This window comes from Rhinichthys klamathensis, unplaced genomic scaffold, assembly GCF_029890125.1.
Source record: "Rhinichthys klamathensis goyatoka isolate OS25496 unplaced genomic scaffold, OSU_Roscu_1.1 h1tg000191l_1, whole genome shotgun sequence".
NCBI lineage: Eukaryota > Metazoa > Chordata > Actinopteri > Cypriniformes > Leuciscidae > Rhinichthys > Rhinichthys klamathensis.
Genome location: NW_026606717.1, coordinates 7,350,280 through 7,368,831, shown reverse-complemented (window position 1 = coordinate 7,368,831; position 18,552 = coordinate 7,350,280). Strand labels below are relative to the sequence as shown.

General features: G+C 36.5%; 1 protein-coding gene across 1 annotated transcript; it reads right to left on the bottom strand.

Annotated features, from left to right (window-relative positions):
- Positions 1-199: 199 nt before the first annotated feature.
- On the bottom strand, positions 200-18,021 carry cdc23 (CDC23 (cell division cycle 23, yeast, homolog)). The gene is made up of 16 exons (XM_056262255.1): positions 17,889-18,021; positions 16,791-16,863; positions 16,483-16,620; positions 16,346-16,388; positions 16,159-16,264; positions 15,213-15,345; positions 14,922-15,099; positions 14,236-14,333; positions 13,490-13,571; positions 12,919-13,072; positions 3,370-3,489; positions 3,209-3,284; positions 3,054-3,115; positions 2,897-2,975; positions 2,660-2,779; positions 200-502 (listed from the first exon to the last, which is right to left on the bottom strand). Exons 1-16 carry the CDS (start codon positions 17,996-17,998, stop codon positions 335-337), a joined length of 1,740 nt encoding a protein of 579 aa, XP_056118230.1. The 5' UTR covers positions 17,999-18,021; the 3' UTR covers positions 200-334.
- Positions 18,022-18,552: the final 531 nt, after the last annotated feature.

The window sequence follows — 18,552 nt, the reverse complement described above, 5'->3', positions numbered from 1 at the left end:
AAGGTTCAGTGTTATTGTAAGCATACACGTTTTTTTGTGTGTAAGTAGTCAAATGCAGATTTAAGCACTACATTCTTGTTGGCTGCTCTTTTGCACATTTAGTTATGTCGTTTTATGGTTTGTCACTTTTGAATGTCTGTTTTCTCTACACTGTATAATCTCAACTAAATGGGTGAGTTTTGCAATAAAACATTCATCCTTCAATGTTTTAGCATTTTATTTAACACAATGGCCACCTTTGTCTGTACAGGCAGTTATTTACAATGTAGCATATGGGAACAAAGCTCATCAGAATTGAATCTAGTTTCTAAGTGGAAAAAGCGACCCGGATGTGTTAGGGTGTAATAGACGACAGGTCGAGTGGAGATACTCTCCTGACTGGAGTGGTGTTGTTGGACAGAGGGTTGAAGACGCAGGGTAAAGACAAGTCTGTAGATGAAGGCTCTCCTTGCTCCCGCACCGCAGAGATTTGTCTTAACAAAGCCTTGCCTTCCTCTCGCGCCTGAAAAAAAAAAAGCAAACAAGTTTGATTAGTAGTGTAAGTTGATGCAGTGGTAGAGCAAGTTTAAGTGAGAAAGCAAGCTCAAGAAATTCTATAGCAGGCGCAATGATATGACGCAGCGCCTGAAAATAGTTCCGTTGTGTTGACGGAAGGTAGCCTATTTTCAGGCGCTGCGTCATATCATTACGCCTGCTGCTCTCATGGAACGGCAGTAAAGTTTCTTGATTATTACGCAGGAATGAGAGTATAGTTCCTAGCCATATCAGCCTAGAAAATCACAACTTTACATTTTCCGTCGGTCTTAGTGCACGATGGAACTACAGAAGAGTCAAGTTTTAAATAGGAAAAATATCGAAACTCTGGTCATTTTTTTTTTTTTTAGAAATGCTAATGGTCTTGTCCACTTCAATGATGAATGCTAAGCTATGCTAAAAGTGGTACCGCCAGAACCGGAGATCGGCTGAATGGATTCAAAAACGGTAAAACTCAACAGTTTAACTCTGGGGGAGTTGTAAAATGAGCCTATTTCCAAAAAAAGTGGAGTATCCCTTTAAAGTGAAGCCAAAACATTTTGATAGACTCCCCCTGGTGGCTGGCTTTACATGGGATGTAAGTAAGCCTAACTAAAAAAAATCCAATTACACTTCAAATAATTTCATTCCAAAGATTGTTTAAGTGATCGTTTTTCCAATAAGTTTGCTATAAAAACAGGGTGCGAAGTCATGATTGACAGCTGTGCTTGTGATCGAGTCTGCAGGAACAGGACTACAGGTGGGATCTTGATACCAGGCTCCACCTCAGGATCACTACTGCAGACTCTGGCTCCAAATTATGTAATTGGCGCACAATGTCAACTGCCATTTCTGGGATTATTTTGGCTTCATTTTTATACAATGGAAGAAGTAGAGACACGTCATCCATGTTGTTGTTGTTTTGTTTTTAAGTCTATGGTTATCCACCTTGTTTTTCAGGTAAGCGCAGGCACGGCCATTATTAACTTGAATGTGTCTGGCTTCAAGTTATTTTTAGCTGTACAAAACAGCCTGTTATGCTGCTTGATATTTCTTACCATATTATTTTAATTAAGTTTCTTAATTATAAACACGCTGGTTTGTAGCACAAACAGTTTTATAGTTTACTGCACTTTTATATATTATATAAGTCTTGCACATTCACAGAAAACACCTTACTTCTGTGTTGAAAAATAAGGTACATAGCCCAACCACAGATTCATAATTATGTTGGAGGCTTTAGTGTGCTATACCTTATCTAACTGATCAGACTTACGGGTTTACTAGCAAAGCCTAACAACTAGCCTAGGACATGCTAGCAAAATGTTAAAATGTGCTGACAATGTGAAAAATCATGTTGGCAACATGTTAAAACATCTTAAAGGTCCCGTTCTTCGCGATTCCATTTTTCAAACTTTAATTAGTGTGTAATGTTGCTGTTAGAGCATAAATAATACCTGTAAAATTATAAAGCTCAAAGTTCAATGCCTAGCGAGATATTTTATTTAACAGAAGTCCCTTTCAAAGCCTACAGCGAACGGCCGGTTTGGACTACATCCCTCTACTTCCTTTTTTAATGACGTAACTAGAACAGCTTTTTGACTAATCTCCGCCCACAGGAATAAAAAAAAAAGGGGGCGTGGTCTTGTTGCGCTCCCAATGAGAACAAGCACTTCAGCTGCGCATGCATCTCCAATTTATGGTAAGAGGCGTGACCTTTCCGGGCAACGTGCGATAAGCTGCCGTCGAATCACAACACAGGAACCGCTGGCACAATCAGAACTCGTTACGTATTTCTGAAGGACGGACTTCCCAGAACAAGGAAGTCATCGGGCCGTTTTTTGGACAGTGAAAACAGCGGTATACAGATAAGTAAATTGTGTGATACTGTGTTTTTGTACCCTCGAAACATGAACACATGTTATATTGCACACTGTAAACACAATCAAAGCTTCAAAAAAACATGAAGAATGGGACCTTTAACAATGTGTTAGCAACATCGCTAAATCGTGCTATCAATGCTAATGATGCCTAACAAAATGCTAAACAGAATTTTCATTTTGAGGTGAACTATCCCTTTAATGAATCTGAAATAATATCCTAATGAAGGGCGATGAACGGAAGACTTATTGCAGAAGAGACTCACGTCGTTGTAGTCGCAGCAGCGCTGAGCGCAGAGAGACGCCTCGTCGTACAGTCGGTTCTTGAAGTAGTACTGGCCTAGATAGCGCAGAGCGGTGCTCACCTCCGCATGCTCCAGCTGCTCCTGAGATCACACAAACACATCTGATCAGACATATTTCTTCTAATCACGTGACTATTAACATCAAATCAGATCTTGATGTTACTGTATGCGTGACGTGCAAACACTCCCGTAACTTACACCACATGAGAAAATATCCTGGATGTAGATTATGTAGCACTGTGCAGCATCGTCAGACTCGTTCAGTTGCTCGTGAAGCCTAAAAGCAAACATACAGTTTCAGCAAAACGGGCAACAACAACACCATGACCGTTATCCTGAACCAAACCTCACTCACTTTGCCAGCTTTAGAAGAGCCATTCTCTCCACATCCCCAACCGAATAAGCCCTCCAGTAACACTGAACCCACAAAAACAAAGAATCATTGGAAACCGATTTCACATTCTGAGAGAAAATGCTCTATTCCAGTGCTGAATAATCACAACTGTTCACCTTTTTGGCCTCAACTTGCTGAGACAGTTTCTCGTAACATTCCCCCAGAGCTACAAGCATTCGCGAGTCGTTAGGCCTGACACAAACACAGCATGAGTGAACTTTCTCAGGTCTATGTTGCATTAAACGGACCAAATGATTCGTGTACATGAGGCACTCACCTGAGTTGATGGGCCTTCCTGTAGTAGTAGAGTGAGTAGAAAGGCATTTTGAGGATCTCGTAGGTCTGTCCGAGTCCGTACCAGGCCCGGTAGTCCCTTTTGTTCACTTCAATTGCATGTCTAAGAGACAATGTATTACATTAGTGTTTTAGGCTAAAAACGTAGCACTTATTTTACTTCTTAACATGAATACAACAATTCAGTATGACTTCCTGGTCCAAATAAATTTAAAAAAAAAAAACAAATCTAAATAATTCTATATGCAAATTATATATATATAAAATGCATTATTATTATTATTTATTTTTTTATTTTTTTGAAAAAAGTCTCAAGGCTACATTCATTTCAGAAAAAAATACAGTCAAAACAGTACTACTGTAAAATATTATTACAAAGTAAAAGAACTGTTTTCTATTTGAATAGATCTTAAAATGTAATTTATTCCTGTGATGCAAAGATGAGTTTTCAGCATCATTACTCCAGTCTTCAGTGTCACATGATCCTTCAGAAATCATTCTAATATGCTGATTGGCTGCTCAAGAAACATTTCTTTTTATTATCAGAGTTGAAAACAGTTGTGCTACTTAATATTTTGGTGGAAAACCATGATATATGTACGTTTTGCACACGTTTTGGCAGTTTGCTGGTCTGGAGCGTTTAGGTGTGTGTTAAAACAATTCCAAGGAGGAAACGCATCAGCAATGATCTTAGAGAAGCAATTGTTGCTTATAACAATGACACAGAGGTTTTATTTTCCTCATTTTAAGACCTGTTAAATGCCAGATGATTGTTTTACTATGTCCTGATACGTAAAATTAACAAAGAAATATCTTACGATTACTATTACTTACAATACATGTGATTGTACTGTAAAATTAAAAATAGAGTATTTAATAATAATAATATATTATATTATAATACAAGATATGTTATAATAAAAGTATTATCAGAATTATTGTTGTTATATTATTTCACAGAACAACAGTAAAATTACAATAGGGTAATTTCGTGTCAAATCAGACAAATTACAGAAACTTCCCCGGCTCAAAATCTTTGATTTTGTTAATATTTTTTCTAGAGAAAGAAAAAGATAAATAGTGATGAAAGCCAAAATAATAAATGTAATGGCTGTAAATCACTATTTTGTAGAGGGGGGTTAAAATTATAATTTTCAACTAAATTTTGGAGCCAAATTACAGGGGGTAAAAATGACTTTAAAAAGATGGCAGCATCATTATTTTATTTTTTTTACACCGAGATTGGTAGGTCTATTAGTAAAATCTGTTGACTTTAGCAATCTTTGTAGCTTTATATGCTAACGGTGACAGTTCAAAGATGGGAAAAAGCACTTCTTGTGTTTTTTGCCCCAAGTTTGCAAGCCTGTAACTTAAGTATTACTAAAGATACCTTAATATCCTTTTATATTTTGGTTTTTAACAAACATTTCTTTTGGTATCTTCATTTTAAAGGCCGCATAAGGTACAATGCCAGAGATATTGAGATCTTAATGTGGCTCCATGAGTAAATTGGTCAATTTAAAAACCAAATGTGTGTCACTTTACATACAGTTTGTATCTATATTTTTTAAAAGCAGAATATCTGAACAACAAATAATGTTGAAACTAGATATGCATCTTATTTTTTTCTATCAACACAATTGCATAGAACATACCTGTCTGATTGCCATAAATATAATTTTTCCAAAGATTGTGTGCCTTTAACTAAGTATTAAAGATATCTCAACATGATTTTAGATTCTAGTTCTTAAACTTTTCTTTTGAAAGGCCCTATATGGTTCAATCCCATAGATATGGGAATCTCAATGCGGGTCCATGTTCAGTCTGTTGCATTTTACCCATTTTCAATGGTCAAAAACCAAATGTGGTTCACTTTGCACACCGCTGATACTTATTGCATTTAAAGGAGAATGTCTGAAGAATAAATAATGTTGAAACTAGAAATGTATCTTGTTTCCCTATCAAAACAATTGCATACAACATACCTCTCTGAGTGGCAAAAATCCCCTGAAATGGTCAAGTTGAGGCACATAACTTGCCCTCAAAAGTGTATTTATACGAATCTATATTTGAATCAGTTTCGAGGATATTTAAAAGAAAGGATTTTGTTCATTTTAACAGCTTCTGAAGCGAGCAAGAGTTCAAATACCGTAACTAAGTTACCACATTGACATCCCAATATCTCCAGGATTGAATCATATATGGCCCTACAAATTTCATCCATAATCAGGAGTTAAAGTTTAATAAAGAAACATAACATGAACAGTTAAATCACTCATAATATTTCTAAATAAAATCTAAGTCTCACTCTTGAGTAAAATATTGTAGCCCAAGGAAAAGCAAGTGATCGAGAGCTCTCTTTCTATAAGACAGATCGCAAAAGAGCCAAAGTAAGACTAACCTATACAGAAAATATGTCTTCCTTTCTACAGTTAACTTAGATGAGCGAAGCCAAGTTCCTCTTTTCATTGTATATTGAAACAAGGCAGCCCGACCAGAAACAGCTACAAGATTAGACGTCTGGCTTCTGTGGTTTCGCACCCCTGGGGTGAGAGTGCAGTTTTTCATATTGTTCTTGACCATATGTGACAGAAAATTGTTAGTCTCAACACGTACATACACATTAGTATTGAAAAGAAGCGTCTCTTGCGCCCTTCCCCCCACATGCTAGATGTCTTTTCTGCTGACATGATATTTAAGATAACATCTTTAGCACTTTAACAAAAACATTTGTTCCATTGTGGTTTGTCTAGTGGAAACTTTAGATTTCTGCTCACGACTTACAGAAAGAACAAAAAGTTAACTACATAGAGACATCAAGATTAATAGGTAAAAACAGTATTGAACATACATTTCAAATGATAATGATGATAAACACAACAAAATATTTATTAAGATATGATTAATTAGATTTGATTAAATTATAAAACAAACCGATATAATTTTCCCCATTTTTTCTGCTTCATCAAAGATACATTTCTAGTTTCAGTATTATTTGTTCTTCAGACACTCCTCTTTAAACACTATGAGTATCAGTTATTTGAAAAGTTGAAATGGTTGGTTTTTGGTCAACAATTTGAACATTGAGTCGCATTGGGATCCCCATATCTATGTAATTTAATCATATAGGGCCTTAAAAACAAAGATTTCAAAAGAAAAGTTTAATAAGAAATAGAATCTAGACGGATATTAAGATATCTTGAATACTTTTAGAGATACAGGCATGCAAACTTTGGAAAAATAATATTTATGGCACTCAGACAGGTATATTCTATGCAATTGCTATGCAATCTAATACATTTCAACATTATTTGTAGTTCAGATATTCCCTCTTTAAAATAAAATATATATATAAACTAAACTGAGTGCAAAGTGACCCACATTTGGGTTTTGACCATTGAAAATGTGTACAATTGACCAATTTACTCTTGGAGCATCATTCTCCATATCTCTTGGATTGAACCATACAGGGCATTTTTAATTAACCTGTTAACCTTCACCAGTGCGTGGGCGCTCTGAAGCGTTTTTTTTTTAAATAGTTCAAAGTTACTATCATATTTAATGTGATTAACTTGACAAACTATACATCATTAAAACGATATAAGACTCAAGTTTCAGTATTTGACCACTAGTGTATTCTGTGAAACTTATAGTGACAGTTATGTCTTCATTTGTGTCAGGAGTTATGAAATAAAAAAATGAGTCGTTACCTTTAATATGAATTATGAGCGTCAGCCGGTCTCATTCAGAAAAAAACTCCCGTGCGATCGTCATGACAGTGCTTGACAAAACAACATCCCTCAGGGCTTTTAGCTCAAACATGTGCAGATTTGGAGAAATATTGATAGATTCTCATAGGTTTACATCAGACTTCTATAGACAGGAATAATATTTATTGAATTTATACCCAAATGCGTCGATGTAATCATTTTGAGCGCTGTATACTCTGATGTACTATGTTATCCATTCATACTGAAGTCTGGGGCGCTGTTGCACAGTAAAGTCCATATATGGATCACATGAAGAAGAGCCATAATCATGTGACATTCAGGAAGTCCTGACACATAAACAAAGCTATCCGAGATCGCTGTAAAGTGCAGATAAAGATGTTTTGAAGACAATAAACATGATTGCAATGATATTTGATTTACCTGTGTTCTTCGAGTCATGTCAGGTATTTTCATAATAATAGATTATATGTATAATGTAATGCTAATCGAGAAAGACTTTCAAATTGTGCAGAATACAATAAAATAATATATTTTCTATCTGATTTTTTTATCTGAAGCCAAATCAGATTACAGAAAGTTATTTAAAACACTCGACTTGCGCTATAAAGTAAGTTTGGAGCACAAACATAGTTTTATTCTCATAAATTGTCGTGTATTGATGGTGTGCTAAGCTAACATGCTAGCTAGTACTGAGCACCTGCTACCTAACTTCGATGTAATTTTTATGATTTTTTTTCTAAATAAGAATGCTTACTGAAATGTTTCGTTTTTCAAAAAGGGCATTTGATACAGTTTCACTGTGAAGTGAGAACTTTTATAAAATAAATGAGGGATTGAAACAGTGTGAATTGCTAGTCGTTAGTGATTAAAATGCAGACAAAAGAAAAGCATATTTAGAGCAATAAACAGGCTGGAGAGGTGTGAATATGTGCAGGGGAGACTGAGACTGAATGGGGCTCGTTTTTGCATCACAAAACAATAGAGGCAATAGACTGAATAGATGCTTATAAGATGACAATAAACACCAGTCTAATCAAAATAAAGTCATATGACATGATCTTGAAAAACATTGAACTAAATACAGAGTTTTAGACTTATCATCTTCAGATTTTAAATATAACATGGTTAGACATGTGGCTTTAGCTGCAGTGCATTTCTAGATTGCTACAATGCCAACTTCAATTTTATTTTCATGAAGATGTTTCATAAAAATAAATGTATAATAACTTTACAAAACTTTGAAGCTATTTATAACAAATTTTTTTCATTATGACAATAATTAATTCTACATTTACAATAAACTTCCAGGTGTCAGCTTTCAAATGAGATCTTACTTGTGCTTTTAGTACAAAGGGTTCATGAACTGTATCTGTTTCAGTTTGGGAATGCCATATCTGGGGATTTTTCAAAAATGGGCTTGAAGCTTAACAGGTTAAGATACCAAAATAAATGTTTGTTAAGAACCAGAATCTAAAAGGATATTAAGGTATCTTTAAAAATTCTTGAGTTACAGGCATGCACAAGAAGTGCTTTTTCCCATTTTTGAACTGTCACCGTTAGCATATAAAGCAACAAAGATTGCTAAAGTCAAAAGATTTTACTAATAGACCTACCAATCTCGGTGTAAAAAATAAAATAATGATGCTACCATCTTTCTACGGTCAATTTTACCCCCTGCAAAATTGGCTCAAAATCTCAGGTGAAAATGGCCATTTTGACCCCCCTCAACAAAACAGTGAATTATATTCTATAATATAATAATATTCTATCTAATATTTTGGCTCTTTTCTTCATTTATGCATTTCTTTCACCAGACAATAACTTGGACCTCTTGTTGAGTTGACACGGAATGACCTAATACTATCATTAGGGTCTTTCGCACCGGAGGAACCTTTTCATAGTTCCTAGAACTATTGGCGGAAGTTCCCGGTTTTTGGCGAGTTCGCACAGCCGGACCAAGGAACGATTTTAGTTGTAGGAACTCCTTTTGGAGGAACTAATTTAGCTCCTACTTCAGAGTAGGGTCTAAACCATAGACAGTAAAAAAAGATGGACGACGCCCCTTCACTCTCTTCCATTGGTGAAAAGTGAAGCCGCCAATGTCTTAATATGGCGCTGACATTTTGAGCTGATTTGGGACCTGCTCCTGCACAGTACTGAACGCGGGACCCGAGTCTGCGCAGTAGTGAGCCGGAAGTAAAGCCGCGATATCAAGGTCCCACCCACACTCCTTCAGAAACGGTTACTACAAAATTTACTGCAGAGTAACTCATTGTGTCAGTGTGAAATAAACAGTTATGGACATGTAGAAATTAAAGGTGCTCTAAGTGATGTCACGCGTTTTTTAGGCCAAAACTTTTTTTGTCACATACAGCAAACATCTCCTCACTATCCGCTGGCTGCCTGTCCCCTGAACACACTGTAAAGAAACGCGGTCTCTGCAGACACCCCAGGCTCCACAAACGGCAACAAAAACAAACTGGGCTAACCCGCTCCACGAAACATGACAAACAGTTCCAGCCAATGACCGAAAAGAAGGGTTTGGTGGTGTGGTTTAGGGGGTTAGTGTGCGGATGAGGAGGAGGGAGGGTCTAGCTAGCCTCCGTTTTGTTTGACAATACTTTAAACGTCAACAAGAAGTGAAGTCACCCGACATCGCTTAGAGCACCTTTAAAGTTGAAGCTCCTACCGAAAATCCCCCAAAAAGTCAGTTGGTGCCTCAGTGACTACTTCATTTAGAGAAGCTGTCAATCATGAAAAAAATTATTTGAAGTGTAATTTGATTGTTTAGTTTCCATCGCGTCCATTAGACTTCATGGGGAGGCGGGGTTTATAACCTATACTGGGACCAACCACCGGGGGGTGATCGAGACGTTTTGGTTTCACTATTCAGGGCTTGTGCGGCACGCTTGGTCTGAACCAGCACTATCGGAACTATCCGTGACGTTAGTGTACGCTGATTGGCCGAACGCACGCAAAACACCAGCACCCGCCATTTTTAAAAAAGCTGCGTAAACACACATATTATAGCCAATATTTACTCCAGAAACTAACTCTACGAACATGGAAAACATTGATAGATGAGTCTCTTAACCTTTACGCTGAGGAGAAAATCCAAAGCAACTTTGAGGGGACCAAGCCAAACATGATTATGTATTTCTGCTCAGCTAGCAAGACTGGACATCAACCACACTGCATACGCTAATAACTTTTCATTAATGTCTACTTTCTATGTAACAGTTCTATCTAATAACGTTTTAGACAGTTAATGAACACTGAGAATGCAAGCATTGTTTGTTTGCTCAAGCTCTGGCGTTCTCAGTGCCGTCAAAATAAGTCACAACAACAAGCGTGGCTTACGTCACATCAGAGTTCCTACCGGCGGTGCGAATGCAACCAGGAAAATATGGGAACCACCCTGGTGGCTAGTTCCTAGAACTATCCGGTGCGAAAGCGCCTACTTATGGTTGTCTTATTTTCTTTGCTTTCAAAAGCTTCTCTTTGTTGACAACAATGGATTTATAAACGATTCACATTTCAAATTAGGGAAGATGGTTGGCACATGTTGCATTCCCAAATGCAAATTATAAGCAACACACAGCACTTGCAGAAAAGCATTTACTGTGAATCGAAACTGAAAATAAACACAGTGCAGTGCTTTGGCTTTGCTCTGAAACATGCAGCGCACCTGACTATATACAGTTAGGTCCATATATATTTGGACACAAGCACAATTTTCATACTTTTGGTTCTGTATGCCACCAGAATAAAATGAAAATGAAACAATCAAGATGAATTTGAAGTGCAGACTTTCAGCTTTAATTCAAGGGGTTGAACAAAAATATCAAGTAAACATTTTAGGAACTGCAACCATTTTTATACACAGTACCCCCATTTTCAGGGGCTCAAATGTAATTGGACAAATTAATATAATCATAAATAAAATGTTCATTTTTAATATTTTGTTGAGAATCCTTTGCAGGCAATGACTGCTTGAAGTCTGGAACTCATAGACATCACCAAAGACTGGGTTTCCTGCTTTGTGATGCTTTGCCAGGCCTTAACTGCGGCTGTCTTCAGCTGTTGTTTGTTTGTAGGTCTTTCTGCCTTTAGTTTTACCTTCAGCAAGTGAAATGCATGCTCAATCGGGTTGAGATCAGGTGATTGACTCGGCCATTGCAGAATATTCCACTTCTTTTCCTTAAAAAACTCCTGGGTTGCTTTTGCGGTGTGTTTTGGATCATTGTCCATCTGTACCGTGAAGCGCCGTCCAACCAACTTTGCTGCATTTGGCTTAATCTGGGCGGACAGTATATTCCTATACACTTCAGAATTCATCCGGCTGCTTCTGTCTTCTGTCACATCATCAATAAACACCAGTGATCCAGTGCCACTGGAAGCCATGCATGCCCATGCCATCACACTGCCTCCACCATGTTTTACAGAAGATGTTGTATTCTTTGGATCATGAGCTGTTCCAAGCTTTCTCCATACTTTTTTCTTCCCGTCATTTTGGTACAGGTTGATCTTAGTTTCATCCGTCCAAAGAATGCTTTTCCAGAACTGATCAGGCTTTTTTAGATGCTTTTTGGCAAAGTCTAATCTGGCCTTTCTATTCTTGATGCTTATGAATGGTTTGCACCTTGTGGTGAACCCTCTGTATTTGCTCTCGTGAAGTCTTCTCTTGATTGTAGACTTTGACAATGACACGCCTACCTCCTGGAGAGTGTCCTTCACTTGGCTAGATGTTGTGAATGGGTTTTTCTTTATCATGGAGAGGATCCTGCGATCATCAACCACTGTTGTTTTCCGTGGACGTCCAGGCCTTTTTATGTTGCTGAGCTCACCAGTGGATTCTTTTTTTCTCAGAATGTACCAAACTGTTGATTTGGCCACTCCTAATATTCCTGCTATCTCTCGGATGGATTTATTTTGTTTTTGAAGCCTAATGATGGCCTGTTTTACTTGCATGGAGAGTTCCTTTGAACGCATGATGTATGTTCACAGCAATATACTCCAAATGCAAAAACCACACTTAGAATCAACTCCAGACCTTTTACCTGTTTAATTGATAAAGAAATAACGAAGGAATAGCCCACACCTGTCCATGAAATCGCTTTTGATTAAATTGTCCAATTACTTTTGGTCCCTTAAAAAGGGGGGGGTGGCTCTCTCAAGAGCTGTGATTCCTAAACCCTTCCTCCAATTTGGATGTAAATACCCTCAATTTAAACCTGAGAGTGTGCACTTTCAGCCCATATCCATTAAATAACTATAGCTTGAATATGTGTTGGTAAATACCTGAAAAAAAGAAAAATTGTGCCTGTGTCCAAATATATATGGACCTTACTGTATATAGTATTACATCATAAGCGTTACGATTCGATGATTTCACTAGTAAGCCCTATTACATTCTCACAACCATACATTGTTAAAATTCATAAAAGGGTACCAGGCAACAGGTAAGTACCATCGTTTCAACAATTTTTACTTTCATTTGGCACTTTGAACCCTGGCTAACATGCAGATGCCAGAAGCAATCCATGATATGAAAGTATTAGAAAACATAAAATTTTGCAGTTTATTTAGTAACCGTTTAAGGCAATTTGGCGATTTCAATCATCATACAGTAACCATCATACAGTAACCATCATACAGTAACCATCATACAGTAACACCAAACACCTCCCCTCCCCCAACCATTTTTTTAGCCTCGGATCTATGCAATCCGGGTCATATTTTTCAGGTCAGAAAATACGGAAATCCATATAAAGATACATATACATATAAATCCCTGTTACCTGTAGGCCTGAATGGCAGCTGATGTGTTTTTCATCTCCATGTACTCATGACCCATGAGGGTCCAGGCCCCCAAACAGCGTGGATTCAGCTTCAAAGCACGCTGAAAATACAGGGCGGCTTTCTCATGCTGAGACCGCAGACTGTAATAGTTACCTGTGAGCGGACAACAAAACAAACAGTTTTCAGTAGTGACTTTATGGCTCATGTTCAATTTCAAGGTTATATTATTATAGACAATTTCTTCCTCAGGCTATTTTGTCTTGTTTTGCTTACATCCTCGTTGAAGAAATCCAAACCTTGCTAAACTGGAAGGCACTGTTTTATGCACACATGCTTCCATGGAAAAATGCAATACAATAGCATCCTCTTATCAAACAATTGTCCAGATCACCGATATTGACCATAGTGTCACTTAACCAGACTTATGACCATCGACACGACATTGTGTCCACTTTACATCCCCTAAGAATCGCGCACTTAAGACAGTAAGGGTTTGTCTGACCGACATGTACAGTGACTAACAAAAATTAATTTAGATATATATCTGACTCCATTCTTTCTCATCCTCACCTATGACGCAGCATGTCTCCACTCTGTACTTATCTATCTCCACCAGATTATGGGCCAGATAACTGAGCTCCGGCTTCATGCTCTGAAAAATAAGACAAACAAACAGAGGATCTTAACACAATATTATCTACTAAAACTGAAATTCATTTCTACTTATTGACTTAGATGACTATTATCCTATATATTCCAGTTTAATACAATATCAGCAGATAATCCGTCATTAATATTTCACTGGAATATTTTAATCTGACCCAAAAAAACAAGATCCCCCAGCACTGTCCAATCCCCCTTGGACCCAAAAGCAATTCCATTGGCTGAGACAACTTTGTATGGGCACTCTATCCTTTGCCTGATTAGAAATTATCACTTTATGGTGACATTTCAGTGTTAAAATCGTGTTTTCTTCCTTATTCTGATGTTTATTCAATGAAATATGACAATTAATGTCTTTTGAATTACACATCACATAACCAAAGCTAATAATTGTCAAATTTCAAACATTTTCCTTTCTGTCAATCATAAGAAAGGGGCGTGTTTTAGCTGAATAAATAAGTGGAGAAGTCCTGCATACGTCAACAGAGAAGTCTGTTTTTGACTAAAAAATGTGGCCAATTATTTTATTAAATGAAACGTATACTTGGATAAATTATTATCAATAAGACCTATAATATACATTTAGAAAATTGATAAAGTAATAGTTGATTAATTTCAGGCCGACTTTAAACCCCTGATCAACAGTTTCTTACCCGGACATAAAGCAGGTTGGAGAACGTGTCCATGTTTTCGATGCGAAAAGGATCCTGTTCCCGGAGTTCATTAAACAGATATAAGGCTTGATCAATATCTGGGGAAGAAAAAATGGAAACACTTTACAAGAAGGTTAGATCATGCATTAAATAACATTTACTATCAATGAGAAATACATTTGTTACAGTATTTATTCATCTCTGTTAAAGTTAGTTAATACAAATTCAACTGTTCGTTTTAGTTCATGTTACCTCAGGTCCATTAAAAATTAACAGATAGAACTTTTAATTCTAACAATGTATTATTAAATGTTGAAATTAACATGGATAACTAAGGTTGATAAATGTTTTTTTCATTGCAAGTTCATGTTTACAAGTGTAGTTAATTATTGAGAACAACAAATGGAACCTTATTGCAAAGCGTTATCATTTTGAAACACATATTATGATAATACCCTTTTCCTCATCCTATTTTTTAATTATAAAAAACTTTAATTATATTATTTATTCAAATATATAAAACATTACACTACATTGTTAATACTATATTATAATGGATTTTTATATAATGTATATATAATATATAAAAGGTAAAATGTAGTAATATGCCTAAACAATGAGTAAAAACAAAAGAATTTCCTGATTTAGGGATATATAATTTGCTGTTTGCTGCAACTACCAGTCACCTCGTATGTTATGGTAAGCCACGGCGATCTGGGAGATGATGTAGGTGCTCTTGGCAAACCCTGCTTCCATAAGGCTCTGATATTTCTGCAGCGCCTCTTTGATCATCTGCAGTTCAGTGTACATGTGCGCCATGAAGAAATCCCTCACCCAGCAGTCAGGCAGAGACAGGGACTTCAGCTGAGAAAGACAAAACAGACAAGCTATTTCAGTATGTTTGTGTGTCTACTTCAGTGTACCTGCAGTGAACTGTAAAGCATGGCAGAGCACAGCTGGTGGGGAAAAAGATGGACCATTTCAATGTTGGTGATGAGATTGCAGAGCTCCAGCCATGATCCCCAGTGCAGAGGGAGAGCGTGTGTCGCAGCGACAAAGATCTCTACTGCCTCCTTCAGCAAATCCAGTTTCCGAAGAACCACCCCATAACTGGTGAAAAACAAGATTATATTAACAAAAAGTTAACAAGCAGTCCTAGAAGATTATTTTAGTATTTTCCCACTGTGCAAACTAGAGTTGTTCACTAGTGTTGGGGAAAGTTACTTTAAAATGTAAAAAACAAAATTGTGTTAGATACTTTTTATGGAAAGTAATGTGTTACATTACTTTTACGTTACTTTTTCCACACCTGGGCTGGTCTTGCTCGTTTGCTTTTTTAATAACCCCCAAAAAACTTCTATTTTTGGCATTATGTAAAGGCACTTTCACACCTAAACTGAAATAAAAACGCCTGAGGCTGAAAGAAATGCAAATTAATGTAAGAGGGCACAACTCAAACTAATTTTTCAGATGTGCTGCCGTTCTGGATCGCAGAAGAATAGGACTCATGAGAAGAAAGTTCAGCACTCTTACTTCAGCAATAAAAACACAAATATTTAAGACAAATGTGATTCACATTTTTGCAAAACACATTTTTGCTTATTAGTATGGTTGAATTATCGACGTCAGCAGCAAAAGCATTGCTTAATAAAATGAGATTAAATACATTATGTATATTTGTGCTATTTGACATATTTAATTATTGCAGGTTTGCGTAATAAAACACCTTAATCACGATTTCTCTCAACATGGGGACAGGAGGGCTGTCAGAAATGGGAAAACCAAGTAACTTGCGTTACTTATTTGAAAAAGTAACTCAGATATTTTGTTGTAAATTCAAAAGCAATGCGTTACTTTACTAGTTATTTGAAAAAGTAATCTGATTACTTGTAATGTGTTACCCGAACACTGTTTGATACATACAGATAGAGAGCAAATCCATCCAGCTCTCCGGCACTATGTTTTTTGCTCAATTCCACCCGAAGTTCTCGCAGGGCTTCGTTTCGGACCTGACCCTTTTCCAATGGACCTGCAACCAAATACATGCTTATGATGGGAGCAGTTGAGACCGTCTGTGCTGGAGACACTGTTTAAAATGTGTTTTTCTTACCAAGGCTATCAACTGTCTCATCATCTTTCTTCTTTTCCCCTGACTGAGTAAATGAAAAAGAATACAGGTTCTTCCACATTTCATCTCCAAACAAAAGGGATAGAAAACATGTACAAAACAATGGTGAAACATCTTACTAGGTAGCGTGAATACATATAAAGGAAATATGCTTTCTGACTGCGGCAGCCACGGAGAAAATATGCAGCTCGATCATATTCCTTCAGGTCAAAATATGATTTGGCCAGACAAAGAGCATCCAAATCTTGGGCGTCCTCCTGGAAGAAAAGGGCAAGACGGTCAACGTTTACACCTGCATATCTTCAGGCAAAACAGATTATCTACACCTGTTATTATTAACATCTAAAAAATATATTATAGCCAGCTCTACACTGTCTTATACCGGGAGCAAGACAGAAGCTGTAACTAGTCCAGACTCCAGACTGACCTCAGTTAGCTCCGGTGGTGGAGGGATCTCATTCAGAGGAAGGGTCTCCAAAGAAAATGCCAGTTCAGATGCCCTGAAACATAAATTACAGGTATATTGTCAACTTTTTAAACATTGCAGAGCAATACATAAAATCTAATATACAGTAGTCAGCATTTGAAGTGGATCAAACAATTTTGAACAATACCGTTCTTGTCTTAGGACAACTTTGATGAACTGTTTTGATCCACTTGAAATGTTGACTACTGTATACGTGCATAAAACAGATTATATATATATATATATATATATATATATATATTACATACAGAGAACGTACACAAATATAACAAGACAGATACAAAATAAGTGAATATATATTGTGTACTTTCTCTGTTGTATATATATATATATATATATATATATATATATATATATAAACCACCTATCTATATTCCTAATATTCTTTGAGTAAGTATACTTAGCAATCAGTCTCATTTCTGTTCTGATTCTATATGTGGAAACTACATTTAACATACATTCAGTAGACATTTAGCAATACACACTGTAAATTACAGACAACAAATTAAGACAGTATTAAATAACAACACAATATTTAAAACAGCAGAATACAATATAAAACACAACATACAGCACAGTGTTAAACGAGGCAGAACAAAAATGAATATGATCAGTAAGTTACATTTTGTTATCTTCTTGTCCTGGACCACCAATACTATGGTATATATTTACATATATTTAGGTGCATATGGTGCAGAATGATTGTCATAATTATTTTTTACATGGTACACCAATGTCTTTCAAAGAATATAGTTTTAAAGGTACCACTGTGTTATAACGGTACGTCAAACAACATGGCATTGCCATGCTAGCCAGGTCTTAGTGTATGAAAGCCCAACATGTTACAGACACGCCTAAATCACGTGCAGAAACATGTCTATGTATGCAGATGACTAGGTTTTGAGATACAGCCATAATTTCTGTTTATTTCATTGTGTTAGCTGTCATGCTAACTAACTGTCACCCATTAAGACAATGCAATTAAATAACTGGCTTCATTCTTGATATGTGTTAAATTATAAATATAACTGCTTTTACCATTTCACGCTGTGGACGAGTCCTCTTTCCTTGCACTGCGCTACAATAGAAATAAGTTGCTTTTTAATTTGAACCAAGTCACCAAACTCACTGCTGCGGGTAGCCGCCATTTTTCATAAATACGTCATACCGACGCAACCACAGGCGCAAGAGCTGATTGGTCAAACTGGTGGATCAGAGAAGAGCGTAGCAGAAATAAAGACACACCTTTTTCGTACTTATAGTTTAAAATCTAAAAGAAATGTTATCTAATAGTCTGACTTAACTTATTTTAAATGACTTATTGCATGATATTTAAAATAAGTGATGCGATTCTTATTTCATATGGCAAGTTACTTCAGTGGGGTATATTATTATTTATTAGGGTAGGCCTAGGCCTATATTTAAATATAGCCTAGGCCTACATCTGAATTATACAATTTAATAATGCAATAGCAGGCCACAGTTTTATTATAAAATGTCCATAAACATATATAAGTGTGTGCTCTTGTTTTTATTACATTGTGAGGACCAAATGTCCCCACAAGAATATAGTAAAACGTGAAATCACCTACATTGTGAGGACTAGCCAATGGTCCCCACAAGGGAAATTGATTAATGAACATACTTAATGATGTTTTTTAGAAAATGTAAAAGAGCAGAAAGTTTTCTGTGATGGGTAGGT

What these genes read in the sequence shown, in the direction of transcription:
- cdc23 (XM_056262255.1), bottom strand. Translation starts at nt 17,998, where the DNA reads ATGGCGGCTACCCGCAGCAGTGAGTTTGGTGACTTGGTTCAAATTAAA. An exon ending in CACCACCGGAGCTAACTGAG is followed by an intron (nt 16,621 to 16,790) that starts GTCAGTCTGGAG and finishes CTTTTCTTCCAG; the next exon opens with GAGGACGCCCAAGATTTGGA. An exon ending in GCTCTTCTAAAGCTGGCAAA is followed by an intron (nt 2,976 to 3,053) that starts GTGAGTGAGGTT and finishes GTTTGCTTTTAG; the next exon opens with GCTTCACGAGCAACTGAACG.